At 38.7% G+C, this 27317-nt stretch overlaps 3 protein-coding genes across 9 annotated transcripts; 1 reads left to right on the top strand and 2 right to left on the bottom strand.

Moving 5' to 3' along the window:
- Window positions 1–561: 561 nt before the first annotated feature.
- On the bottom strand, window positions 562–11697 carry LOC127974964 (sphingosine kinase 2). 4 transcript variants are annotated; one of them, XM_052578603.1, is made up of 8 exons: window positions 11603–11684; window positions 8344–8526; window positions 6892–7376; window positions 5563–5715; window positions 5332–5426; window positions 4854–4969; window positions 2603–4337; window positions 562–2391 (listed from the first exon to the last, which is right to left on the bottom strand). In XM_052578603.1, the coding sequence occupies exons 3-8, from the start codon at window positions 7343–7345 to the stop codon at window positions 2329–2331; spliced, it is 2616 nt and encodes an 871-aa protein (XP_052434563.1). In that variant the 5' UTR covers window positions 7346–7376; window positions 8344–8526; window positions 11603–11684; the 3' UTR covers window positions 562–2328. The 4 variants fall into 4 exon arrangements, with proteins under 4 accessions (XP_052434563.1, XP_052434565.1, XP_052434564.1 ...); XM_052578605.1 differs by having other exon boundaries at window positions 6892–7332; XM_052578604.1 differs by having other exon boundaries at window positions 5563–5712; window positions 6892–8526; window positions 11603–11697.
- Window positions 11698–13111: 1414 nt separating this feature from the next.
- LOC127975024 (CCR4-NOT transcription complex subunit 3-like) lies at window positions 13112–24103 on the top strand. Of its 2 annotated transcripts, XR_008157420.1 has the most exons (19): window positions 13112–13267; window positions 13885–13945; window positions 14087–14154; window positions 14257–14331; window positions 14581–14670; window positions 14862–14990; window positions 15082–15177; window positions 15490–15709; window positions 15796–15923; window positions 16067–16117; window positions 16425–17340; window positions 17859–17964; window positions 18066–18207; window positions 18369–18468; window positions 21487–21664; window positions 21788–21920; window positions 21998–22123; window positions 22721–23826; window positions 23970–24103. XR_008157420.1 is itself a non-coding variant. In XM_052578758.1 (18 exons), the coding sequence occupies exons 2-18, from the start codon at window positions 13921–13923 to the stop codon at window positions 22817–22819; spliced, it is 2682 nt and encodes an 893-aa protein (XP_052434718.1). In that variant the 5' UTR covers window positions 13112–13267; window positions 13885–13920; the 3' UTR covers window positions 22820–24103. The 2 variants fall into 2 exon arrangements, 1 of the variants encoding a protein (XP_052434718.1); XM_052578758.1 differs by having other exon boundaries at window positions 22721–24103.
- A 967-nt stretch (window positions 24104–25070) lies between these two features.
- On the bottom strand, window positions 25071–27217 carry LOC127974373 (U4/U6 small nuclear ribonucleoprotein Prp31-like). 3 transcript variants are annotated; one of them, XM_052577579.1, is made up of 6 exons: window positions 27035–27217; window positions 26819–26931; window positions 26549–26676; window positions 26068–26140; window positions 25827–25955; window positions 25071–25532 (listed from the first exon to the last, which is right to left on the bottom strand). In XM_052577579.1, exons 1-6 carry the CDS (start codon window positions 27189–27191, stop codon window positions 25416–25418), a joined length of 717 nt encoding a protein of 238 aa, XP_052433539.1. In that variant the 5' UTR covers window positions 27192–27217; the 3' UTR covers window positions 25071–25415. The 3 variants fall into 3 exon arrangements, with proteins under 3 accessions (XP_052433539.1, XP_052433542.1, XP_052433540.1); XM_052577580.1 differs by having other exon boundaries at window positions 25389–25679; XM_052577582.1 differs by lacking the exon at window positions 26819–26931 and having other exon boundaries at window positions 27063–27217.
- Window positions 27218–27317: the final 100 nt, after the last annotated feature.

Here is a 27317-nt window from a genome sequence, read left to right as displayed (position 1 = left end):
AAAACAAGGGCAAAATAAACTGCTCATGGAGCTGATAGGAAGGTGGAGACACTACAACAAAGCAAGATAGTGGCTGAACCTTGTAGTGGTATGTTGAGATTAGTAGACTGTGAAGAGAAAGATGAAGAGCTGAAAGAAAGAGAGGAAGAGAGTCCGAGACGACGGCTTCCTTGTTTACAAATTTGTGCAAACCTGATAACCAAAAGGAGACGGAGAGAAGTGAAACACTAGGCTATCATACCACTGGTGCCTTACTCATCTTGTCTAAGAGGAACTTGCTTTGTTTTCCACCTCTGAATCAGCTATTAAATTAATTACAGCAGAGATTTTGTGAAATTATGTCACGTTTTTTTCATAGTTCCAGATGCTTTTTGTTCTTGCCTCCCCCTGATAATGTGCTAATCAAAGAGGAAAAACATTCCTGAGCTGACATTCATTGAATTTAACAGGAAGAAAACATTAATCCTCAGCGTTCGTAGTGATACCTTTATCGTACAGTTGTTTTTTCCTACCTTGGAAAGCCTACAGAAAGCAAGAGTAAAAGACTGGAAGACACAGATGCATGGTTTCATAGTTAAATTTTATCTGAAACAACTTTTCAACCATACAGAACTAGGAACTGGAAATAATATGCATATATGCTTAATATAATATTATTTTAATAGTAATTACAATCTTAATACAAGCATCGGAGAATAAAGATACATCTTAAACTGGCATTTTCAAAGTGGACAGCAGCTTGATATCAAATTTATTAGATCACTCTTAAGCATGGTACAACAAAAGAAAGGAAGGAAGGAAATATAGGGAATGAAAAACAAATAACTGGCCATCTGATTGCAGCTAAAAATCATTTTGAGTGCCAGACTCGCAAACTAAACAGCTAGACCTACATATCAGCCGACACTTAAGAGCGGAGGACGGCGGTGATCAACAGAATGATTGCACTAGACGGAAATAAACAGCTGTTCGGAAATCGAGTTATTGGAATTAAATATTATTAGCTAACAACTTTCATTTCAGAAAAGAGAGCAAAAAGAGTCTGCATTTGTCGAGTTGTGGTCCTCTGGAAAATGAAAAGGACAGAAGAAATGCAAACAGGGCATTTTTCTAAAGTTAAAGCACTGGGAAGGCTCCGGTACAATCATGATCAGCTCCACAGCTGGACTTTCCACAGGACTCTTCTCTTAAAGAGCTGAAAAATGTGAATCAGTCTTACGAATGGTTTGTGAAAGACATAGACTAAAAATTTTTATCAAGTTTCTGATCACGATGAAATGGTCCTTGCCTAATATTTAACATGAATCTTTCAGGAAAAGGAGTAGAAGATGCATAACCAGTCGATCCTTAACTTCCAGTTCTTTCCTCATTCATTAGGAATACAAATGAGCAAATGTTATGCAAGTTTGCATTATGTCACAAAAGACAGTGATACAATATTAGCGGGGGTAGAGAAAAATACCAAATGCTAATTTTCCTAGCTTTCTGTCTTCGCTGCAATGCATATTAGCTAGTTACCAAATATCATTGTCATCACTATCATCACCACCAAGATCATCGCATGCGTTTCTTACACAAACTAACAATGCAATATAAACCATTACTGCAATGTTTAACTGTTCCACTCAATCCACACAATGATTGTGTCAATAAAATACCAGCCAAAAAAATGGAACTGATTACATTTCTGATCAGTCACATAAAACAACTTTTCAAAAGCTGGACGGAGACTTCGATCAAGGCAGATAAATCTTTGCTAAATGGGGTTTCAGAGCAAGTGTGATACTAAGCAAGTATGTAACGTAAGGGGTGGTTGCACTCAAAACTACAGCGATGGATAAGGCATTCCAGGGGTACCTATTTTGAAAAATGGGTGGAATCCTATTTGGATGTTGGCGTGACAACCTTAAAGCTGACTATTGTTAGTGTTTGTGTCATTTTATTCCACTCTCTGAAATAAGGCAGGAAGCACTGCTGAGAATCTATGCACAAATGCATACTAAAATGTATACACCAGTCGGACACATTCAGTTTTGCTGTTTCTTCATTTATGTAGGCATTTCTGCATTCTCTCACCGACTACAGTGAGGGTAATCCAAGTGTAATCCTACAGTCGTGCAATAGGCTGCAAGTTTTCATCCCTTCGTTAAATTCAAAAATACTCCTCACATATGCAGCTTGAATAAGCAATCCCTCAGTTAATCCCAGTAAAAGCAGTGATTGCAACTGCTGGCTTTCTGTTTCTCTCTCCCCTCCAATATACGGATGGCAAAATGTTATATAATCCAAAGCGTCACGCTAATCCCTGCCCGTTCAAATCCAAACAGGTCAGAATCTTGTAATCTTTATTCCAGAGTCCCCAACAATCAAACGAGCCATGGAGGGATGAACCTGGCACAAAAGAAGGTACAATCAGGCATTTAAAAAAAAAAAAAGCTTTCAGATTTTTAGAGAAGATGCATTTAAAATAAAACATCAAAAATTAATAATTTTAAATGCCTCAGGAGGACGTAGGCTTCACAACATTATAATATACAGTATTAAAAAAAATTATTCATAATAATAGTATTTTTTTTAACCAATAAAGATTGACCAAACTCACCTGTGCCTGGAGTGGCCCATAGGGCACCAGCTCTCCATCTACAGTTAGGGTTCCTCGTGGTGAAAGCGGTTGAAGGCGGAACGCCCGAGCAGAAACATGACTAACATAGGGAGAGCTAAGGGACAAATGGGCTCCCCTCTCCATTGCTAAGAACAATCTAAGCAGTGTAGCCCGAGAGATACCAGCCCGCACAAATGTCAGATGGATCAGCCCATCATCAAATCGAGCCTGAGGCGCAGCGAGAAGATCTGCTCCCAGGTGGCTCTGGTAGATGGCAAGCACCAGAACAAAATCGCCCTCAATAGTGACCCAGTCGCGGGTAGGGAGAGGTTGGTCCAGAGGAGGTAGCAGATCATCCTCTGGCAGGTTGATGGAGGATGTCATGAGAGGGCGGTTCTTCATGGGTCCTGCAGGCTCTGCAAGGTCAAAGTTGAAGGAAGGGGTCGGTGAATGAAAAGAAGGCGATGGAGAAGATGAGCTGGGAGTGTTGGGACGTGGCGTGAGATAAGAAGATTGGGGAGAGGCAAAAGATGGAGACGAAGGAGGGGTTGGGGAAAGGGACAGCGAGAGGGACGGAAATTTTGGAGGGAGAGAGTTTGAATGCGATTGGTGGAGAAGAGAGAGGGGCCGTGGCCGTGTTGGGTTCTGGTTCTGGTCTAAAGTTTTAGGTTTGAAAGCTTTGAAAGGAGACTGACGGAATGGAGAAGATGAGATGGTAAGGGCTCGCTCACGAGACTTGTCCAGTGGAAATGCCTCTCTTTGAAAGTAGGTGCCATTTATGTCTTCGTCCTCCTTGCCATAGGCTGCCAGCTCCGAGTCTTGGTCAGGTTCTGCACCAATTGGCTGGCTGAAAAATGCGTTAATTATCTGGCTAGAAGGGGCCGAGTTTTTGCGTAGTGAGCGTTGCATCTCAGGTGGAGTTGTTTGATAACTCTCGTTGCATTCGTTTGCCTCATCTCTTTCACTCGAATCTCTTGCTTTCGTCACTTCTTCTCCATCTATCTCATCCCCATCTGGTTTATTCTCTTCTTCTCCATTTCCATTATTACTGGCTATGTTGTCACACTCAACCCTTTCGGTTGATTCTGAGCTGGTCCCTGACATCTCCTCCATCTTCTCTTCTGCTTCCACCTCTCTCTCTCGGTCTTCTGCGAGACTGCTAGCTCTCACTACTCCAACCCCTCTTGCCCTCTCTCTTCTCCTCTCTCTCTCCCGCTCTCTCTCCTGCCTCTCCCTCTCTCTTTCCCTCTCTCTTTCCCCATCTCCTTTACGGAGACTTCTTTGTTCACTCAGGCCCATGTCGGAGCAGGTCCGGTGGATGGGAGTGCGACAAAATCCCTCCAAACCTTCGGTAATGCTGCGTGAAAGTGGCCTGCGAGACGGCTGAGGTGTGGCATCGAGGCATGGGTTGACCACACCGGGTGGCAGATAGGAAAGACGGCCCTTATAAGAGCGTAGAGATGCCAATCTTACTAGTGTTCCAAGTGTAAACCGTGCTGAGCCCAGCCCTCTGTAGCGCTCACTCTCTATGTCCACATCAGACACAAAACCCCAGGCCACTGAAAGGAAAGAGAAAAGCCTCCTGGGAGCAGGTGGGTGCCCATTCTGATTGGCTGTGGATGATGAAGCACATGGGCTGGTTGTAACAGACACCAAGTCCATCGGTTTAACCCCACCCCGGCACAGCAGAAAAGAGCAGTTGAGGAGGAGAGGCTCCCGAAGGCACATGTCATATCTAAGAGACAGGAAAATGGAAATGGGTTCAATTCAATCACATTAATTAAAACGCGCACACACACACACAAATTGCTCTTAATGCTTGATTCTCGTCCGTATTTGAATATTTTTTATTTCATCACCTCTGCTTAACATGGATCTTGTTTATGAGTGTGGGTTCATTGCAACCAATACACCTACACTAGAGCAAACAACCCTTGAGAAATGTATGCAACTTATCTTAGTAACAGGAAAGGCGATTTTTTTTTTGTACAATGAAAAAGATTTTCTTTGTTTTCCTAGTACATTCATTAAAAAAAATAAATAAATAAATAAATTCTGCAGAGGGAACATAGTTTGTACATACACAAAGAATTCTCCACAGATTTATTGCACATACAGTAAGAGACAACGGGAAAAATAACAACTTACATGTTTGAAATCACTGAATCATGACAATTAACAATTTTGGGTCAACTTCTTTAAAGAAGAATTGGAGATTTTCACACCAGGTGAGCTCAAAAACATTTCGTACCCTGCATAGTGGTTGATTGAACCAGCAAGTGCATTTCCAGAGCCACAAGGCAGGATTCCCACAGGAGTTTTTATTGCTTGTTCCCAGTCTGGCCGTTCCATCAGGCCATTTATCACCTGCAGAAAGAGGACACACAGATTAATATGTAAATAATATGCAAATAATCTTATTTTACATACAAACCATCTCAGGTCAGTCAGGTACTAAAGAAATCAAACTTGAGTCATCCAGAATATTCATAACTCTCTGCCCATACAATTATTAAATACTTTCGCTAATTTGGGCATCTTCAGCTACCAATAAGAGAGTATTATTTTCAGCAATTTAACATGTTTTACCATGTTTAAATCAATTATGTAGAATTCCACAGACGTTCCAGAAAATATATCAATAAATTTTCCTGTAAGAGTAGTTTCTATATTAGCTTAGTTAATTAAACGTATGTGACAAAGCAATCAAAGACTGTTACGATATTTACCTCGTGCAAGAGTCCATCTCCAGAAACAATGATAATTCCGTCCCATTCTGGGAGTGAGATGTCTCTGATAAGCTCACGTGCATGATTCTGACGCTCTGTTCAACAACAAAACCACATGCGTCACATCCGCTCAATGCAAACAATCAGATTCGGAGCACTGTTATTTTGAGAGCTTCAAAAGAAAGTGTTTGCAGCTGACACCATGTGTGTGTGAGAGTGTGTTGTTTTTACCTGTCTGTATGAGGTTGTAGCTGATGTTGGCTTCTCTTATCATTGGAAGTATGTGCGTTTGACACCACTGCATTGCCTGACCCCGGCCACTGAATGGATTGACCAGCAGCAACAGTCGACGGGGACGGGGCAACATGCTTTTGCAAAATTCTGCTCAAAAAAAACAAAAAAACAAGTGAGGATAAGGCCTTCATTTTCAGGCTAAAAACAGCACTAAGCCACATCCTAACCCATCTGAAAACCGACCATAAAAGTTTTTGGCAGATGTGAAAAATAAGCACACCTCAAAAACAAATATGACCTTCACTTAAAAAAAAGAATTTAAATGATCCAGTAACAACCTTCACATTATATTTTATTCAACAAAATAAATCAATCACAAAGTTTCTAACATTAATGCTTCAACTGTATGATATTTCAGATTGGAATATGGGTTAGGTCTCATCCATCCAGAACATAGTGCTTGTACAGTCCTGTTATCAAACTAGATCAGAACTTCACAACTGCCCATGTGGAGCAAAGTTGTGCTTTTTCAGATGGTTGACTCATATTTTGAAATTAACTAAGGCAACACTTTAAAATCAATTTATTCATCATAAATTTTCCTATAAATGTTAGGCTACACTAGACTACACTACACTTTTCTTGTTTAAACAGCTGATTGTAAAAGCAAGCAATAATAAATGTAATAAATAATGAGGTGTCTTTACATTTTCACAGCATTAGAACCACTAAACTGACCCAATATCTGCGCTCCTAATGGTAACTAACAATCTAACAAACTTCTTAACATCATATTAATGTATTTTAATGATTTACTGAACTGCAACAACTAGCACCGACAACTACCTACAGCATTGCAGTTAAAAACAGGGACAGAGCAACAAACAGGATCTATTAAAGTCAATAAAGCCTGGTGTATAGCTACCAAACGATCTGCACCTCTCATAACAGGCTACATTTTCCCTGCCACAGACCCACCCATTCTCTGACCGTCAATGACAGCATGTGGTACACATTATGAGTGCAAAAAAAAAAGAAAAAAAAAAAAGGGGCAGGATGGAACAGTTAAACTCTTACAAAAATAAATGCATACAGACATGATTCATACTCGCATAAATTTAGCTCACAGAAGAAATCAAAGTAGCATCTTATTTACAAGACACATACTAATGACACAACTTTAATGCAACAGCACTGACTCAAACATCTTGAAGAATTCGCAGCATCTGGATGCATTTAGTGAAGACATTAAACGATCTCCCATTAACAAAAGCACAGACACTCCAGAGACAAAGCATTTACGAATGATTAAACTCTGACACCCACCTGTGGTGGAGCTGACATCCATTCCCCTCAGCAGGCTCTGTATAGCAGCGTTCCATTTCTCCGCCTCAACTCTGCTCTCCGCCAAGTACGCCCTCACCTGTCTATGTCTGGAGACGCCTTTGCGGCGACGACCCGGAGGGTACCAGTAAAGCACCAGCAAAGGAGGGGCCGGCGAGCGCGGGCAGCTGCATCCGGTCAGTTCTGCCAGAGGCAGGATCAGCCTGGACTGCTTCCCTGCACGTGGTGACAACCGCTGGACATGGATGTGGGTTGGCGTGAGGGTCAGGGCGTAGTTGGTGGAGGCTGGGCTGGATGGTAAAGAAACACCTCCAGGGCTATTGGGGCAGCTGTTGCTGTTACTTCCACTTCCCCCTCCGCTGCTCCAACCGCCAAACTGTCCGTGCAGCAGGGCTTCCTCAGTCATAGATGGGCTCTCTGGGCCTGGGGAGCGCATGTTCAATGTCTGGGCTCAAAAGGTAGTGCAACTGGGATGTAGAAAGTATATTTGGAAAAGACAGCTTGAATGCCTCATGAAGAGATCTTTCATCTGAATGAAGATGACTTTCTGGACAGATGCACTAGTTGTTCTGAATTCAAATGTGTCAGTTGTTCGAAGATAAAATGTGTCAGCTTTTTAAAGCCCAAACCATGGGCTTTTGCGTAAACTTAAGGTTAAACAAGTTACAAATGATGACAGTGTTTCAACAGGTGTCTTTTTAAGAAAACACACACAAAAAAATGTCAGCAGGTTTTTCTATCCCTGATAGTGTTAAATCTTTTCCATCAGTGCACTTTGCCTGGAAACAATGCTAAATCCTCTTATGATCATCTGATCAAAACACGATACACAAAAGAGATTTCCAGTTTAGTATTGCTAGTATCCCAACAAAAATTTAAGTTTTGTTTAAAAATGAAGATGCACAAAGAAGCCAGATTATTTGCTTTTCTCTCTTTGTCTGACTACACTGGCAGAATATCACAATAAGAGAAAAGGCTTACCTTTTGTCAAGGTTAAACGGAAATGTGTGTGCATGTACATTAAATAATCATTAAACAAAATTTCTTAAGTTACTGACTTGAACAATATCCACCATCACAACTTGTTTAAATAAAATAGGAAGCACAGTTTCAATTAACAATACATTGAGAACACAGAACATACAAATGACTAAAAATAAACACACACTAAGGTTATAATAACCCTATAAATGCTACGAAAATGTTCAGTGACAAACAAAGCACAGAGAGCAGAGGTAATGGCCCGGCTGAGGATAGTGTTTGAGAATAAGCTAATTAAACCTTATCGTGGTGGTTTACTAGAAATATGTTTCTTCTCCAAAAACAACAAGGTTTAGGAAGTGATAGAGATGAACAGGGATGCCACTTCTGGTTTAGGTCCAAAGCCGTGTCAGAGATTGTAGTAGTGCTGGGAACTCATGTTTTATAGCTCACCCAATAAAAAAATGCCACAAAATCCAGGATTTGATATCCATGAATGTTGAACTCTGTTCTTCAATCCTCGCAAGGTAGTCCTCAAAAAGGAAAATAAATAAAACGCAGAATACAGAAAGCGGAGGAGTGCAGGAACAGGGTCTCAAGTCATGGTAAACCTCTTTATCCGATGTGAAAGGTGCCCTGTTACACAGAGAACAGAAGATTTGGATTACCTGTTTACCTTTCGAAAGTTAAATGCGATATCCTGCATCCTACAAAGCAATATAGGTCAAGTTATATGAAGCCTAAGAATATGAACAAGATATTATTCTAAAAAGAAGCTGAGGACCTTCTGTTATAGAAGATGTACTACCTTTCAAATGTTTGGGGCTTTTTTTATATTTTTGAAAGAGGTCTCTGAATACAATTTAAAAAAATCAATCCATCCAATCAAAATGAATGGGAGTCAATGGAATGCTAACAGCAGGTGGGGGTAGCCAATGGAGGCCCCCAGGAGTGCTTCAATAAAATATGAAACCCTGCCCCCCTGATTGAAAAGCAAATTTAGCTGTACCCAAGAGACTGTGCGACCCACCTTGTTCCATTCTGTGCCCCACAAGTGGGTCGCGACCAGGGATGTAGTGGAGGCTAAACGCACGTAAACGCCGTTTACCCACCTCCCAAAATTCTGAAATAGCGTTTACCCACCTCCAAAGTGCGTTTATCCACCTCTAAATTGAGTTTATCCACCTCTAAATAGCCTACAGTTCCTATGACATTTTAAATTAAGCTTATGTCGTTTTAGTTTTTTATATTGTGTTCATTATTAGTTTCATAGGTTGTTTGTTGTTAAAAATGAAGTCTTTCATATTGCGCTGCAACTTGTCAGTGTTGACCAATTGCTTGCGGTGTTGCCATAGTGGGAAGTTCGGATCATTTTACTGACTCGGATCTTTGAGTATCGTTCAGCAAAATGAACTAATATTTTATGATACCCTTGGTAGTAATATCAAATGATAGCCTATAGCGATGTCATCAGGATGCACATACACCGGTAGGCAGTAGCCCACCTTACAGTGACCACGATGTGGTCACCCAGAATTTATAATTTACCCACCTCTTTTTTTACCACTACAACTCTGGTCGCGACCCATAGTTTGAAAACCCCTGCTTTAGAAAACATTCTAATATCGGATCTGTTGCTCGAAAACATTTTGTGAAAACAGCTGTACTGCTTATTTTTTTCATTAATCTTTGACATTCAAAACAACAGCATCTACTTGAAATAGAAATCTTTTGTAATGTATTTACTGACAATTTTGGGAAATGTTATGCATCCTTGCTGAAAAAAAATTGTATTCTTTTGGAATAATTTGTCATAATGTAGCCTAATGCTGCTTTTCTAATTAAATGTGATGTTAAGTTGACCGTTGACCTGCACTTAACATTAACAGACTTAAGTAATCAGATAACATGTAGTGCAATATCTTAAAAGGTCTAGCATCAGCAGAAAGGAACATGCTGAACAATACGGTTCTGTTTCTCAACAGAAAGAATGTGGCAACCGCCAATCTGGGGAAATGTGAACAGATGGATTTAGTCTGCAAACAAAGTTCATTATTCAAAATCTTCAAGTGCCTCTGGTTTGCAAATATGCAGGGCTACGTCATTTTGATCCAAGCAGAGAAGAAAACCAGTCTGGGGTGGAATTACACCTGTCCAACATCAATCTTGGATGACACTACATATGTAAATTCCGCAATTGAGCCCGAAACGCAACACCGGGACAGTGAATAAAAACTAGAACTGAGATGTAATCGCAATTTCAACTCAATGGAGACCAGGAACGTTTGAAATGTAAACTGACAACATATTCAACAGATTAAGATCTCTTCGTATGAGTTTATGGCTGACAGGAAACGCCTGCAATTGAGAGGCCTAATATATCAGCAGGGTCTGTAAACATCTGCGACAAAATGGACTGCTGTTTAGGACGTTTTAGCACTATTTCAACATCTGCAGACTTTGTTTTTGGAATTAAGTCTGGCAGTCAGCAAGTAATGGTCGGTGCAGAAATATGTGTCTACTTGTTAAGACTGCGAAATCAATGCCTGGCAGATTTCCATAACTGTTAAAGAAAGAAAACCCCCTGTGATACCCACTTTGTCATTATGCATCCTTGAAAAGCTGGGCGGAGACACAATCAAGAAATCAAACCCACAGTAGACCAAAAAGTGCATTCGTCTCTCAGGCTGCCTCAAGCTTTACCTTCTAAAGAGCCAAAAGGAGCTCGGTTGACTGTCTGGGTTTTCACACATGAGTGCACACTTTGTCCCTTTTATCACCAAGACTTTTACTGCATCAATGATATGATAGTTTCAAGACTTATTCAGATAGACCAAAGCAATCTGACTTTAATTAGTCGGTTGCGAACTCACAGATCATAAAATATTAACACTGATGGCCTTTGCACACAATTGTGTAGATCTTTCTTTAGGTGAATGGCTATGAAATACATTTAACCAAGAAATCCAATTAAGCAAAGGTAAAAATACAAAGCTCGGTCACATTACAAATCAATTAGCAAGTTCATACAATTATAAAGGGTCTCTGGATGTGACAGGTGGTCATTCAGCTGTCACAGTCCCAAGTTTATTTAAGTGTTACAAGAGGGAAATGGCTTTTAGCATCTGAGTGTACTTGTAATAATTAAGGGTTTTTACATGCAAAAGGCAGCTCATATAGTGACATTTGGTAGTTTATTATATGTGATAATAAGTGGATGAAGGAACAAATAGCTTCTATGCTATCCTGTCCCAAAGAGTAGCTACTATAAAATGAACTGCAGTCTAAATGTGATTATAAACCATCATAGAAACTAATGGCAAGGCAATTAATAAGTACAACTGCAGTTTCTTAGCAACTCAGAATCAAACTCGCATATAAACACAGCTAGCTGATGACAGGCTAACACAAAACACTAGTGTATGAGTGGACTTGTTTGTACATCCCTGTGACAGTTAAAACCTTAAAGCCTGTAAAGACAAATTTCGGTTTTTCTGATGAAAAGAACAATGTATTCAGCAAACATGTTGTTAATGTCATTTGAAATATCCAAGCTGACGGCAGCTCAGAGACATCAACCTGAAAACGGGTCTGTTTCTGTTTAAATTGTTCACCAAATAGGGCGAACTATAACCTTTTATGTGTCTTACGAGGTGTAAGGACTTAATAAGAAGAAGAAGAAGCGACAAAGCGAAAATATCATCGGACTTACCTGTTTTTTTTGTCCCCCCTACAAAGCGAGTTTTCCAGCTTTCCTGAGCTGTAGGGGAGGCACGAGCGTTTTCAGGAAGTCTATGACGCGGTGGGCGGAGGCCAGTGGATGATTGACGTGATAAATGTACAATCATGAAACGCAATCCGTCCGGACAGCCCATATCTTGGCGATAAAACACACTTTTGCGCGATACGCCACAGTACTGTCTTCTGAAGAGCTTATTTGCTACATTTCTATATATTTGAGAATTGGTGAGAGAGATATCTAGCATTAATTTATTTTGAATATAAAGTTACTAACAGTTTATGTTTAGTTATATTCAGTCAAATTATGCACAATACTGAGGCTATCTCACATACAAATTTAGACAAAGATCCTGTTTTGTTGTATAATTTTTTTTATTTTTATTTTATAATGAAGCTGTGAAAAGAGGCTTACAGTTTGTATGTCCGCATCTGGAGATGTGGAATGACATGAAATGTTTAATATAACTTTCATCATAACTAAAAATATATCTTTTATGTATGTAATCAAAAGACAGATGAACAATCAAGACGTTAATACTTTCCTAAAGATTTTGAGAAAATTGGTAAAAAATATAACTAAAATGATTGAATGAATTTACTACAAAAATGTTACGGTAAGTGCTTGCAACCAATTTATTTTAGCTACATTTAAATAAACAAATTTAGCTGACTAACTTTCAACCAGATTTGTTCATTTAAATGTAGCTAAAATGATTCAAGGTTTCAAAAAGAGAACATTATACATACATTATGTAGGTTAAATATCTTACTAATGAAATTAAAACGAATGAATTAATGTTAGATAAATCTATTTTACTCATATATCTGTTTAAAAAATAATAAATTGATTCCACTTTATATTATTAAATAGATTGTTCCAATAAGAAATGATGGAGAAGAAAATAACATTTTCAGCTTTTATAATTACAATTATTTATTTTATCATAGAGTCCAAGAAGACAAATAAGTGGTAAATTGATTGTGATTGTTATGATTATTAGGTATGATTATAATATATATATATATATATATATATATATATATATATATATATATATATATATATATATATATATATATATATATATATATATATATATATATATTTATATATACATATATATATATAATAATGTTTTTCCCTGTTATTGCAATTTTGTAACGTTACCTATAAATAAATAAATAAATAAAATCTAATAAAATAAAATTCCATAATTATTACACATTTTCCAGTTATTACATTTTTCAATACAAACTAGTGACGTTGTTACAAATAATAAAAAATTGCGTTAGGCCCTAAGAGAAGTCAATTTTTGTAAAGAGAATGGTCTTTTTCCGTAAATATAACCTTTCACCCAATATTTCATCCAATGGGATCAACGTTCCAACGGAAATGGTCACAACTTGAGAAATGATTGACAGACATTTTTAATGAATCACAAGACGACAAAAGACAAGAGGCGGGAACTTCAGCAGCGAGTGGTGGGCGGAGTCTGCCGGCCATCTTTAATTTACTGGACAGAAGGGGGATTGACGAGCTGAAAACATTACCAAATTTGAATTAAGGAATTGGCGGATATTTTGGTCGTGGCTGTCACATAGAGATACTGACGAATATTACACACTTTTGAAAAAGGTATACGACGACTGTGCATTCAGTTTGAGAGTTTAAATCCCCCACACCTTCTGCAGAAAAAACTATGTGTTTATGCTAGCAGAGCGTTAGCCGTCAGCGCTGCTCGGCATCACAACAACAGCAGTTTGATCCATGATAACTGCATAAATATACAGTATTCCGTCTATATATAATGCCAGGGTGATATGTTATCAGTGTAGATGAGATATGGCGATAAAATGCTGCTGATCTTACACGGTAGCATCTTAGTGGCTAGTGCTCAGTGATCAGAGGCTGCGTAAACACACAGTGGTTGTGTTGGCGTTACAGTGTAAGAGATCTGAACTGTGGGGACGATCGAGGCGCCCTGTCGGTAAAATTCTTCAGAATTTCAATTATCTCTGGGGATTGCAAAAGTGACACTTGCGTTTTTTTTGTTTACCTGGAAAGAACTCGAACCTAACCTCAACTGAAGTTATTAACCGTTTTCTTTTCCTAGATAAATAGTGTAACGTGAATCGATCAGGGTGTTTAATATCAGCCTTTTCTATTGAGATGAGATCTATCTGTCAAAACACTTACCATCTGCCTAACACTGAATACTGCAAAAGTTAACAGTCTCTCTGATGTGCTTGCAGTGACAGAAGGTATGAAGACAGTATCATAGCGAAGCCATGGCTGATAAGAGAAAACTACAAGGTAAGATATGAAATATAAAACATTTTCTTCTCTGCTCTCCACTGCCACAGTTGCTTGAACACTGAAGTTTCTGTTCAGAGGTTTTCAGAATCATCATATGAGCTTATGGTTTATGCATAATCATATGCTTTACACAACCAGGTGAAATAGATCGATGTTTGAAAAAAGTTGCTGAAGGCGTCGAACAGTTTGAAGACATTTGGAAAAAGGTGGGACACCTTTAACACCTCAACAACCAATGCATATAGGAATTAAAGAAATTGTGCACTTTTTGTTAGATGTTGTATATTAATAATCCATTTCATTCTCAGCTTCACAATGCAGCCAATGCCAACCAGAAGGAAAAGTATGAGGCTGATCTCAAGAAAGAAATTAAAAAGCTCCAGGTAAGGATGTGCTGATTTGATGTTTAGCTGGAATTGTGTGAACATGGATATGTGGATTAATACAAGCACAGAAGCTTTTCTTGCTGTTGGACTAGGTATAAGTACTCTTTGAACACTTCTTGGGCAATCAGTTTAGAGACGCGAAACTAGCTGTTGCGTAGGATGATTTATTGTACACTTTATTTAGAACCAAGGGGGAAATTTGTGTTCTCAATCAGTAGAATTGTCCTCACCTGTTTTTCTTCTTAGCGGCTACGAGACCAGATTAAGACATGGGTGGCATCCAATGAGATCAAAGACAAACGGCAGCTAGTGGAGAACCGGAAGCTTATTGAAACGGTGCCATTCCTTAAGTCTATTTTATTTGAACACACTTGTCAGTTTGCAAAACTCTTTTGTACTTTTGATAAAAATACCAGTGCATTGGCATAACGTTTCAGTTTTACCTCATGAATCTTTAGATACGTTTCCCACGCTTGATCTGTCAAGCCTGTACCCCTTAACCTGAATCTCTGTCTCTTTCTCCTCAGCAAATGGAGCGATTTAAGGTGGTTGAAAGAGAAACCAAGACAAAGGCCTACTCTAAAGAGGGGCTGGGCTTGGCTCAGAAAGTAGACCCAGCGCAGAAAGAGAAGGAGGAAATGGAACAGTGGCTCACGGTACAAGAGGGCTCATGGATAACAGTGGGGGGTAGAAAAACTTTGAACAGGATGCAAATAGTGCAGTAATGACATGATTTCTCTCTCGCAGAACACAATAGACACTTTGAACATGCAGGTGGACCAGTTTGAAAGTGAAGTCGAGTCCCTCTCTGTTCAAACACGGAAAAAGAAAGGAGACAAGGAGGTCAGCATTTCACTTTTTCCATTTCCCCATCCTTTGCTGCTTTCCTGTTTTATTATAAATTAAGTTTTTTTTTTTGTCCTCCTTTTTATGCTTTCACTATTGTCATCTGTATAAGTCTGTGTGTCTATATGTAAATTTATTTCTGCACTGTCTGGAGCACGCTCCCAAGAATTTCACTCACCAAGGCGCACATGCTGTGGTGATGTGACAATAAAAGTGATTTGATTTTATTTTACATCACGTTAACACAAATGTTTAGAGACCTCAACTTGATCTCATACTATTCTGATCTGTTTATCGTGTTGTCTTCAGAAGCAGGATCGGATTGAAGAACTGAAGAGGTTAATCGAAAGACACCGCTACCACATTCGTATGCTAGAGACCATCTTGAGGATGTTGGATAACGATTCGATCCAGGTTGATGCTATCCATAAGATCAAAGATGATGTGGAATATTATATTGACTCCTCGCAAGACCCAGACTTTGAAGAGAATGAGTTCCTCTACGATGATCTGGACTTGGAGGAAATACGTAAGTCTGTGTGTGTGGGAGGAATGTTGTTGTTGATTGTAAATTGTCAAGATAGGTCACATTTATAAATATCTCTTTCTCCCCAGCGGCAACTTTGATGGCGACGTCTCCTCAGGGCCATAATGAAGATGAGATGTTCCTTCAGTCCAGCAGCACACCGACCTCCACCACCTCCTCTTCCCCCATCCCTCCATCTCCTGCCACAGGCACAATGGTAATCCGCTTTCTTTTCTTTCGTCTTCTGGTTTCAGTTTATTCTGCAGAGCATCTCCATCATTTATAATCATTCAGAACCTCAAATCAAGCTCTTTTATTGACAGTATTGATTGTCTTACTATGTGTGACTGTGTTGCTCAGGAGATTTTGGAGGATAAGAGAGGTCGATCGACAGACAGTGAAGTCAGTCAGGTGAGACCTCAATGTATGACTTTATTACAGTGCAGAAGCACAAAAAATACTTGTATGGCTTCAGGAGACTTAATATAATATGCAAAGTAGCACACAAGTTGTATTGATCACGTTTAAAGTGCTTTTGTTTCCTCTTTGAAGCTTAATGTCTAATATAATTATTTGGAGTAGAATAACCAGCACAATCTTCTGAGTTTACACTTTTTGTGTTGTAAAACTTAAAAAAAAAAAAATTAAAGGGATTGCTCACCCAAAATGACATGGATTCTTTTTGTTTCTAATCTCATGGCTTTCTTGCTCTGATCAGTCTCCTGTGAAGAATGGCAACCCATCTCTCTCGTCCTTCTCCTCATCCGCCTCCTCAGGCTCCTCCTCCTCCTCCTCTTCACTGGTTTCTATGGCGACCGTTGTTGGTGGCTGCACAGCGGTCTCTGGGGGCAGCAGCCTGCTGGGAAGCTTTAGCAGTGCAGTGCAGCAGCATGCTCCTCAGTCTCAACAGCAAGTACAGGTCAAACTTTCTTCGACATCCGTTCTTTCCAACAACACACCTAGTCCACCTAGCCACCCAACGCTACCTGCCTCCACTACTTCCTCTCTGCCTAGTTCAAGCACACCTGGCCCAGTTACTTCCAATTCTCAGTCCCAGGCTTCATCTATTCCTGGGGTTGAGGGCTCTAGACTGGGATTGGGCCTGGGGAAAGGGGGCGTGACGGTGACCAGCAGCAGTAGTGGGGCTCAGATGCCAGGTCTGGGCATGGCCGGCATCTCTAATTCTCTCAACACCATGGCAGGGCTTCTCTCAGGCTCTACCCCTGCCCCCTACGCCCAGGCGGCTGCAGGCGGAACAGCAGGTAGTGTCTCCAGTGGTCCGGTGGGGAGTGGCAGTGTAAGTTCTGTCATATCTGTACCGAGCGCAGGTGCAGGGGGAGCAAACACAGGCGTGACCAGCAATGGTACGGGTACAGGGGCTGGTGTGGGCTTGTTAGGTTCCAGTCCAGGTCACGGTGCCCTAACCGGAGGAATTCTTAACCTGGTCCCAGGGCAGACGGCTCTCCAGGGGTCTGCACAGATACCTGTAAGCCATGTGGGCACAGCAACTGGAGGAGGAAATGGAGAGAGCGGATTGAGTGGAAATGGAAGCAGTTCTGTGGCGAGTGCTGGTGTGGGAACGAATGTAGCGCCTGCAAGACCCCCTAGTGGCCTCAAACAAAATGGAGCAACTAGTGAGTCTGGCTGTTAATTATCCACTCTCTGTTTATGATTTTCATATTTTTATTTTAGATTTTAGGAGTAGGAATAAATGTTAAGCCGAAGATAATTGCTGTATTATCCAGGTCTCTCCTACATCTCTTAATTATTATTAATAAATCTCAGTTGTTTTGAATATTTAGGCATTTTATATTGTTGTTGTTATTTTAACTATATTTGGATATTAAAATTGTAATTGTTTTTATTTGTTCTTTTTAATCGTTGTTTTTAGTGTTTTATGAATAATAATAATTAGTAGTAGTAATTATTAATCTTTAATGTTTTTGTAAATGTTACAATTTGTTAATTTATTTTGTCTTTTATTATGACTATTTTAAATGATTGCTTTCTCTTAAATATTATTTTTGTATTAATTATTATTGTCATTATTTTTTACATTTGGTTTAGGCTTTGTTTGTTTTTTAACAATTTTTACAAATTGTGTTATCTTTTTGATTCAACATTTTTATAATTCTTATTTTTCTCCATACAGGTTACAGTGCTGTGGTTGCGGACAGCACACCAGACTCCTCACTCAGCAGTGCCAGCCAATCACAAAACAGCCATTCCTCATCCTCAAGCTCATCAACCAGTCAAACGTGAGTGTACATTTACATTCTTTGAGTTGTAGCTACTATACCAGTAATACGATTGATTGATTGTCGCTGTCTTTCTCTTTCCAACTTCCTCTGTATTGTAGTCTGGATAATGGCCCCAGTTTATTGAGTTCTATCACTCTACCCCCCTCCTCCCCATCACCTTCTTTCACTGACAGCACATCTGGTGGTGGGAGTCTGCTAAATGGCCCACACTCCTACACACTCAACACAGAATCCATCAAGGTGTGTTTTTGTTTTTGTTTTTCATCCTGGCTAGACTAGTTTCAGTCTGCTAGTGGCTCAGAATTCACACACACATTTCTCAAGAGTCACTCCCACCGAATACTACTAAATCAGATTTAAATTGTTCTGTTTCTAATGCTGTTCCATTTGGTGTCTCACAGACTCCTGAACCTCCAAGCTCTTTGAAAGCCATGGCAGAACGGGCGGCACTGGGATTGACACTGGATGGAGAGATTTCTTCACTACACCTCCCAGATCGAGGTACCTTATGTGCTGACCTGATTAATAGAGAGTCACTGAACTAATCATGGGAAATAGTAGTTAAAACATTTCAGCACCTATTTAACTGACATACAAGGTTGTTTGTAGTGCAGTCAACTGTCACACCTCAATATCCTTCAAGCTTATGATTAAAGGGGTGGTGTATAGTTTTTTTTTTTTTTTTTTTTTTGTAGGCTTGATTGTGTTTATGGGGTGCAGTCTAATGTGTGTAAATGCTTCGTAAAAAAAAAAAAAAAGTTTTCCACACTGCTCTGTACTTCTATTACCTCGCGAACCATTTCCTGCTTTTATGAAGCCCCTCCTTCAGAAATATGCGATGGGCTCTGATTGGGTAACTAGCCCACTGTGTTGCGATTGGCTAAACTGCCTCTAGTGTGTCTAAACATCCCGACCCTCACATCAGCGACATGTGCTCTGGTTGGATTTTAAACAGGGATTGAAATTAAATTTCACTCACCAGCCAACTTGGCTACTAAATGTTTAAGTTACCAGCCATTCATAACTTCTACTGGCCAAAAAAGTCATTTTTCACCGCAGTGATAGAAATAGTTTCCAATTGATTTTTACCTTTTATTTGGATTCTTGCCTTTTATTCCTAAGAGTGTGCATCATCTTTTGTCAAATTCTTACATTGTCAATTAATATAACATTTAGGCTGTTGTTAAACCACTAAAGTCGGTATCAACAAATTTTTTTTGCATAAGTTGCATATGAAATGCATTTAAATCGATTTACACGTTAAAGCATCTTAGAGGGACATGAAATGCTTTAACCTGCAGTAACAAATGTGTATATAAGGTTTAGATATTTAAAACATGAAATATTGAATACTGAGATTTTTAATATACACAAAAAGATGCATTAAATGCCAAATTAAAAGAAAAAAAAACCGCCAATAGGTGGCAGTGAGTCACTGTTAGTGAGTGAACTGAATCTTTAAACGGTTGATTCATCCAGGAACGAAACACTATCATGTTGCCCTGAGACAAAATAGTGCCTTGGCTGTTTGGAATGATATTTGTAGGTAAAATAGAGCAAAAGCAGGCATGGTGTCTAAAACGTAAGTCTCTTGATATTAACTTATTTTATACAGTTTAGTCTATCACATTTGTAACCATGCAGATTTTTTTTTAAACGGAACTTCGTGTTATATTAACTTTATGAAATGAGATGTGTACACTTTCTGCCCACTTATGTTGAATTGTGATCATTCTAAATACATATTAATAGACAGAAGTGGCTAATTTCGTTCATGCAGTGAAAGAACACACTCTAAAATGCGTTTGCGCACTAAATTAGGTTAACGTTAGTCGCTTATTCGTGCGCTCAGTGGATGTTTTGTTTGGGGTTTGCAATATCCTCGATAATGTGACGAGTCTAGTATTTGAGCTAAACCTGCGCTGATTTGGCTTGCATGAACTTCCCCTAGAAATCAATGAGTGAACATTTACCCGCATTTTGCGGGGTGGCGGGTGTTAATTTAAAACCCTGATTGTACACAATGGCGTCGTCTAGATTTCGTGTGGTCATATGCGACGTTCAAACGGGACATGTCCCGGCCGGGATTTTAATTTTTTCTAAAATATCTGGGTTCTGACTGTTTGTACTGTGCAGGTGGATCGTTGTGTGACATTCATGAGAGTTACAGAGAGAAGAGCAGGTGGCTCCTTAAAGCTTTTGAAACGTTCTCGCACCTTCTTTGGTGTCTTTTTTTGAACGATGCAAACTAACAAACACGTGCGCATATTCGCGTCGCTTTGATTGTGCCCTGTAGATCTCACCTTCTCACGCGCAGTCCCACGATTGGTCGATTATGTACAATACCTGTATGTTATTGGTCAATCTGCCTTGAATGCTTTAGGCAATCTTAAAATCCTGACGCAGGTCCTGTATGAACGGCGCACAAGGGAACTCTATCTATATTGCTTATTTTGAGACCGCTTGACACGCAGAGGATATAAGTGAAGAAGATTCGCGAAGAACCTGTGCAAACACGGCTCTTAATGGTACGTTTTTTGTCTTTTGTGTCGTCTCATACTTTCAAATACGCTGTTATTTGTAAATGCTACTGCGCCTCAAATCTTGCCCTGGAGGTCCAATGCGCTGCAGAGTTTAGCTCCAACCCTGATCAGAGTCACCTGCCTGTGATTTTTCTAATGATCCCAAAGACATTCATTAGCATGCTCAGGTGTGTTTGATTAGGGTTAGAGCTAAACTCTGAAGGAAAGTGGATCGGCCAGATTTGAGGATCCCTGATAGACGGTTTTATCCTGATTAACCCTCTGGTCCTCTCCAGTCATTGTAAAAATCTTGGCTTCATCGAAATGAGATGACACTTGGTGACTTTTTTCACATTAAAAACATGGACATGATTCAGATGTGTTAAAGGGTAAAAAAAAAATTGTCACACTTGACTTCTTCGTGGACATAGGCACTGAATGGGAAAACTCAGTGAACCTTTTGGTGTTACAAATTACAAATGGTCAGAATAATTTTTTTTTTATCAGGAGTGCAAAATAGACACACACGCATAAATACACAGAAATAAACTAGTGAGACTACAACAGGGTACATTTAGGAAATGTGTGAAATAATAACATACATTGAATTACATTTAATCAAATATAAATTAAAAAAGTGTTTTGAATTATTACTGTCCATTGCTAATTTTGTAAATTTTTTAATGATCAAATGATGAGTAACAAAAATTCTTGTTTTCTTTTTTAACAAGGTTTTTAATGTTTTGACTAATCATAATGTAAAACCTGATACTTATCCAACCATACAAATGCAAAACCTAAAAATGCTCAAACAGCAACATTACACACTAAAGTTAAAAAAAATGAAATCGCAATCAACCACCCCTTTAAAATGACTCAACTACACACCCTGTCTAACAGCCCTGTCTGGTGTGCCAGATTAGATGTTACATAAGTTGTAGAGCTGGTATAATCATCACAAACATTAAAAATCTATTTCCTTTAAATCTGTTCTCAGCTCCACCTGGACCCACAACGGCTCCTCAGCCTGCTGTGTCAGAGGTCAACCTGCCGCCATCTTTAGGGGCGTGTCCTTTAGGCCCCACCCCTCTCACTAAAGAGCAGCTTTACCAACAGGCAATGCAGGAGTCAGCATGGACACACATGCCCCACCCGTCCGATTCCGAGAGAATCAGGTACACAATATGCTCTCAAGTCTAGACGCAGATTAAAACAATGCATTTAAAAGCAAGCAGCTGAGCCTCAAGCTAAAGATCTGGGCCTAATATGACACAAGTCTGCTTTTTGTCCATTTGTAGGCAGTACCTGATGAGAAACCCCTGTCCTACACCGCCATTCCACCACCAGATGCCCCCACATCATTCAGACTCTATTGAGTTCTACCAGAGATTGTCCACTGAAACACTCTTCTTCATTTTCTACTACCTGGAGGTCTGTGTTTGTCGCTTTTAAATGAGCATAAACTGTTGGGTGTTACAGTCTTCCAACTTTTTCTCTTTTTGTCTCAGGGCACAAAGGCACAGTACCTGTCAGCTAAAGCACTGAAGAAGCAATCGTGGAGGTTCCACACCAAATACATGATGTGGTTCCAGCGGCACGAGGAACCCAAGACCATCACTGATGAGTTTGAACAGGTACAAACCCAGCACTGTTCTCATGCTCACCACTCAAAATAAAAATGGCAAACTGAGTTTAATTTCTTGAAAGCCATAACAATACCAGTTAAAGTAGTCAATACCAGTAGGGAAAAATATTTTTAATAAATAAACGTGTATATATTATACAAATTAAGACTATTACTTCTACTATTTTTAAATTCTGTTTAATATGCTACCATTCAAAAATGGGGTATTTTTGAAAGAAGTCTATTATGTGGACTAAGAGTCAGTAAAGAAACATGTATTGATGTTGAAAACATATTTTTTTTTACTAGTTTTGTAGAAACATCTTTGATTTTAAGCAAATTTAATGAATAAAAAAGTTCCAGGAGCAGTATTTATTTGCAATGTAAATCTTTATCTCTCACTTTTGATCAATTTAATGAATCCTTGCTAGGTAAAAGTATTAATTTCTTAAAATCTGTTTCTATAATCTTTCTATAGTTAAAAAATATAAATACATATAATACAAGTAAACATGTCTACACACATATACTTGAAAACTACATTGCATTTCTGTGATTTAATGCATTAATAACATGCTTGAATTTGCATATCTTTTTCTGTCTGTAGGGCACGTACATTTACTTTGACTATGAAAAGTGGGGCCAGAGAAAAAAGGAAGGATTTACGTTTGAGTACAGATACCTGGAGGACAGAGACCTGCAGTGACTGACGGAGAGAGAGCGAACGCTACGACAGAAAACGCTGCTGTTGACATTCCGAGATGAACTCCATGTCGTGGTTAAAGTTGGATGTGATGTTGGCCTTTTTCTTTAAAAGAGAGAGAGAGAGCGCGAGAGAGCTGGGGGTCGAGTGCCTGTTTACATGCAAACATTTGAACCTCCTTCAACGTTGAATCTTTATCCCCTTCATTTCTGTTCTAAATGATAAAAAAACAATCTAGTCAAGCGACAGAAATTAAAGGAAACAATTTGGTTTGGCCATAGACAAAACATTTTGCTCATAGTTTGTGTTTGGTGGAGTGCTGCAATAGCGTGTCTTATCCTCTTAGATGACATATACTGACTATGATGTGCCGGCACTAAGCGAGATCCCGAGTCTAATGCATTGATTGGTTGTTCTTCGTTCATTGAGCCCCTCTGGGAGTGTTTAGGCACTGTGACTTTGCCTTGCGAGATAACGTGTCGACCATTAAATTGCTATGCAATTGAATTCCTCTCGACCTCCCTACCTTTATCATGACCTAAATGTGGTTTTGCTAGACCGCAAAAAAAAACGTTGGCATTGATAGGGTAATGTTCTGTAGCATCTATCTTACGTATGTTCACAAGCAAGGTGGGTTGAAGTTGTCAGCCTTCAAAGTGGCGTGTGATTATTTGTCTGTTAAACATGGCATGAGTGATCTCATTTCAAAAATATCTAATAAAAGACAGAGATTAAAATATGTACAAGTTAAAAACCTTATTTTTTTTCTTCTTTCAGTGTCCTTTAGGTTGTCCATGGCTGAATATTTTTGTTGTGTGGAAGTGTGCATGTAAAGTAAAACAAAAGCCTTCCCCGAACTTTCCTCAGTTATATTTGACGTCACTTCTCAAAATGATTCTCACATACTCTGCTGGACAGTTTCCCTGAATAAAAACAAAATAGCATTGTTCTGTCACTCCATTTATTAGGCAGAGCTGTTCCGAACACCCCACATCATGACACGATCCCATGTGAGTTTCCATTCATTTCAGTTTCCTCTATTGTTTGGGGAGAACGACTGGCTCGACCAACAAACAAAATGATATAAATGTGATGGATGAAAAGTATTTTTGATGCACAGGGCAGCTGATTGCATTTGTCTATTTCTCTCCAGTAATAAACGCCATCATCCTTGCCTTTTTGACATGGACAGGACAGGACAGCATGCGATTGTGATGTCGCTTCGTAGGTTGAGAGGAAACAAAAAACAGAGTTGTAAAATTTCAATAAAATACTTTTGTGATGCAGTGTCAGTGTTCTTGTTGTCTCCATATAAACAAGACCTTATATATTTTATATATATAAACCAATACAAATATGTAAATGTAAATGATGATATCCAGTTGCAACCAAACGTAAAAAAAAATGGTTGTTTAATGGTTCATTACCCCACTTATTGCACAGCTTCTTACCAAATAAACACAAATATTGAGTTTTAAATGTAATTTATTATGGTGTTAAAGAACATACAATTTATCTAGCATACTGATATTTAATAATAGACTATTCTGCAATTGGCTATTTGAAGGTGTATAATAAAGCATATTAAAACTATTTTCTTTTGATTATTTTTAATTTTTGTGACTTGAAAATTAGTGGTGCACCACTTCCAGTCAATTTATCTTGAATGTACTTTTAGTAAAAAAAAATATATGCATATGCACATAATTCAAAAGACATGATGATCCTTGGTCATCATTATGTAAGAGCTGACATATGTATTACATAAGCTGGAAATGTGACATAACAGGATTGACATGATAAGTGACTTTAAACACATAACTATTTTGTTAGTTTAAACTTTTGTTGTACAAAAATGTATTGCCACAATCCATCTTACAATAAAAAAGAAAAAAAAAAGTAGAAAGCAATACTGGTTACTACCAGAAAACATTTACTTGAACATTAAAAATGTATTTCACAAAACTTGACATTTAGCTTTTAATTCTGCATATGAAGATATTTAATTCATAATAGCATTTTAAAAAATTTAACAACACTGTGTCTCCTCTGAAAGAACAGTGATTGAAATGCTTGCATATTCAAAAACATTTTATGCAAACACACTACTATCTAAACTAAATAATAATCTTCTTTGGGGGCCATTGCTATTCATTTTGAGTGTAATAGGAGTTTTCTCAGGGACAAAAAAAATGCATCACACAGAGAAAATAACAGCCCGCTTTGAACTAAAATGAAAAAGGACAGGAGACAATTTGTATAACTAGATAAGCAACTTTATTTGATCAAAGTGTTGTCCAAAGTTGCTGAAAAAAACAACTTGCATTTACTGTTCTTTGTTATATATATACACAGACAACACACAATTCCTCAATACACATTAAAAAAAAAAAAAAGTACAAAAAACAATCTAGAATATGTTGCTCTCTCTTGAATATGTTGGATCTCCAGTCATGTGTCCTTGTTCTGTCCTCATAATGTCACCGTTCCCACACAAGTCTGTCTGAGTGGGTGTGTGACAGAGTATAAATTAACAGTTGAAGTGTAAATCCGTCCATGGCTGTCAGTGTATATGGTTTCCTTCGTCTGACACACCGCCTCACACTTTATCCTCCTTCTCGCGCTTGACCTTGAGGAACTCGGCCATGTTGGAGAAATATTTCTGATTGGCTTCAGCCACCTTCTCTGCAGCCTGTGGGTTCACAATCTCCAGACCCTGACAGAGAGCAGACCGTGTACAGACTGTTAACTAACAAATCCACCACGGATGTCTGTCAGTGTTTCAGCAAGGGAACCAAACAGAAAGCAACTGCATTTGAATGTGCGAAAACAATTTGAATGTGGAGGATGTAACATCTGCATCCTAGAGCAAAGAACAAAAAAAAAAAAAGAAGAAGAAAAAAAAAGACTTAAAAACCATTTTTAAAATCTTACCAACCCCAAACTTTGAATGGTAGTGTATATAAAATACATTTAAATATGAAGAAGATTTTTCAGTATGCAAGCATACCTGTAAGGATTTGGATATTCTGGCCTTGGTGGAGTCATTGACCTGAGCTTGTCTGACCCTGCCGCTGCCAGACTTTCCCATCTGACTGAGACTGAAGCCCAGATCCTCCTGATAAGCATCATCTTCGATCTTACAGGGAGAAAAACAGAAAGTTTTTTTTTTATCCACAGTTGCTGTGTCAATCTATGGGATTTTAAAACAAAGCATGCTAACGGAGCAATACTGAGAGAGGTCAACTGACCTCTGCAAATGTCATTCTGTTGGCATATTTCCTGATTTCTGTCAGACCCAGCCTCTCTTTCATCTTACAGTACCTGAGAGTATAAAAAAAAAAAAAAAAAGAATGACAAGTTTATGCAATTTTTTCAAAGCTGAAAATAAAACAGATATTTGGAGTAGGTATCTCCACTTCAAAATTGATTAATTCAATGTCAACTCTTTGTAATTATTTGTTAAATTTACTAGCAATTTCTGAGTGAACACTGTTTCTACTATTTGTACAATTGTTTTTAAGAGTATAATATATATTATAAACATATATATAAATAAACATTTTTAATATATAATACAACATATAATAAACATTTTCAAAAAGTTTTAAATCCTTTGAATAACGATTTCTTTTACACCAAATATTACGAAGTGATTTATGAAATGAAAGTCCTTGGCGTGCTTCATTAGATTCATAAGAACCCATCATTCCAAGCCCTTTTTACCCTCACCTTCTTCCTCCACTCTTCTTCCTCTGTCCATCGAGGGGAGCTGGAAGAAACTTCACCTGCTTGACTGGAGGGTGCTCCTGCCATTTATCAAACTTTCGCTCGATCCCTTCCTTCAAATCATAGCCAACCTGTGTAGAAACAAACAAACAAGTTAATCGAGACAAGTGAGTAAAACTCTAATCTGTACAGTCAGTGGTGTAGACCATGATGACACTGCTTCTCATCAAATCCTGGAAGCAAAGAAAAAATTTCAAACTTTAATTTTTGTATATTTTGTGTCCCACAGAAGAAAGTCATGTGGGTTTGGTCGGTACAACATGTAAATAATTTACAGCCCGTCCTCCTCTTCTTCTGCCTCCTCCAAGTCAGCAAGCCAGAGACATCTACAAACAGTGCGAGAAAACATCCCGAATTAGATCAAAACATCGTTTATTTGCAAAACGTGGTTTTTAAAATAATTATTCGAGTAAATGAGTATAAACTTACATTTCCAGAGCGCTTCTTTTCTCCTCACCTGAATAAAACATGCGAATATCAGCCAGCTTGCAACTGTAGACAGAGATACGCGCAGAGGTCGCAGCTTAAATGCGTCACATGCTTTAAAGCGAAGGCTTCTGGGAAATGTGGTCAGGAAAGAACGCATGAAAAGGCAGTAATTTGCATAGATAGATTGATAGATAGATGCAACCTCGCAATTTTCTAGCAACAAGTTAAATATTTGAAAGGTTGAGCATGGTTATGAATAAGAAACTGAGAGGACAGTTTATTT

This window comes from Carassius gibelio, chromosome B16, assembly GCF_023724105.1.
Source record: "Carassius gibelio isolate Cgi1373 ecotype wild population from Czech Republic chromosome B16, carGib1.2-hapl.c, whole genome shotgun sequence".
NCBI lineage: Eukaryota > Metazoa > Chordata > Actinopteri > Cypriniformes > Cyprinidae > Carassius > Carassius gibelio.
The sequence above is the reverse complement of the archived record's forward strand: the minus strand, read 5'-3'. Positions and strand labels throughout refer to the sequence as shown.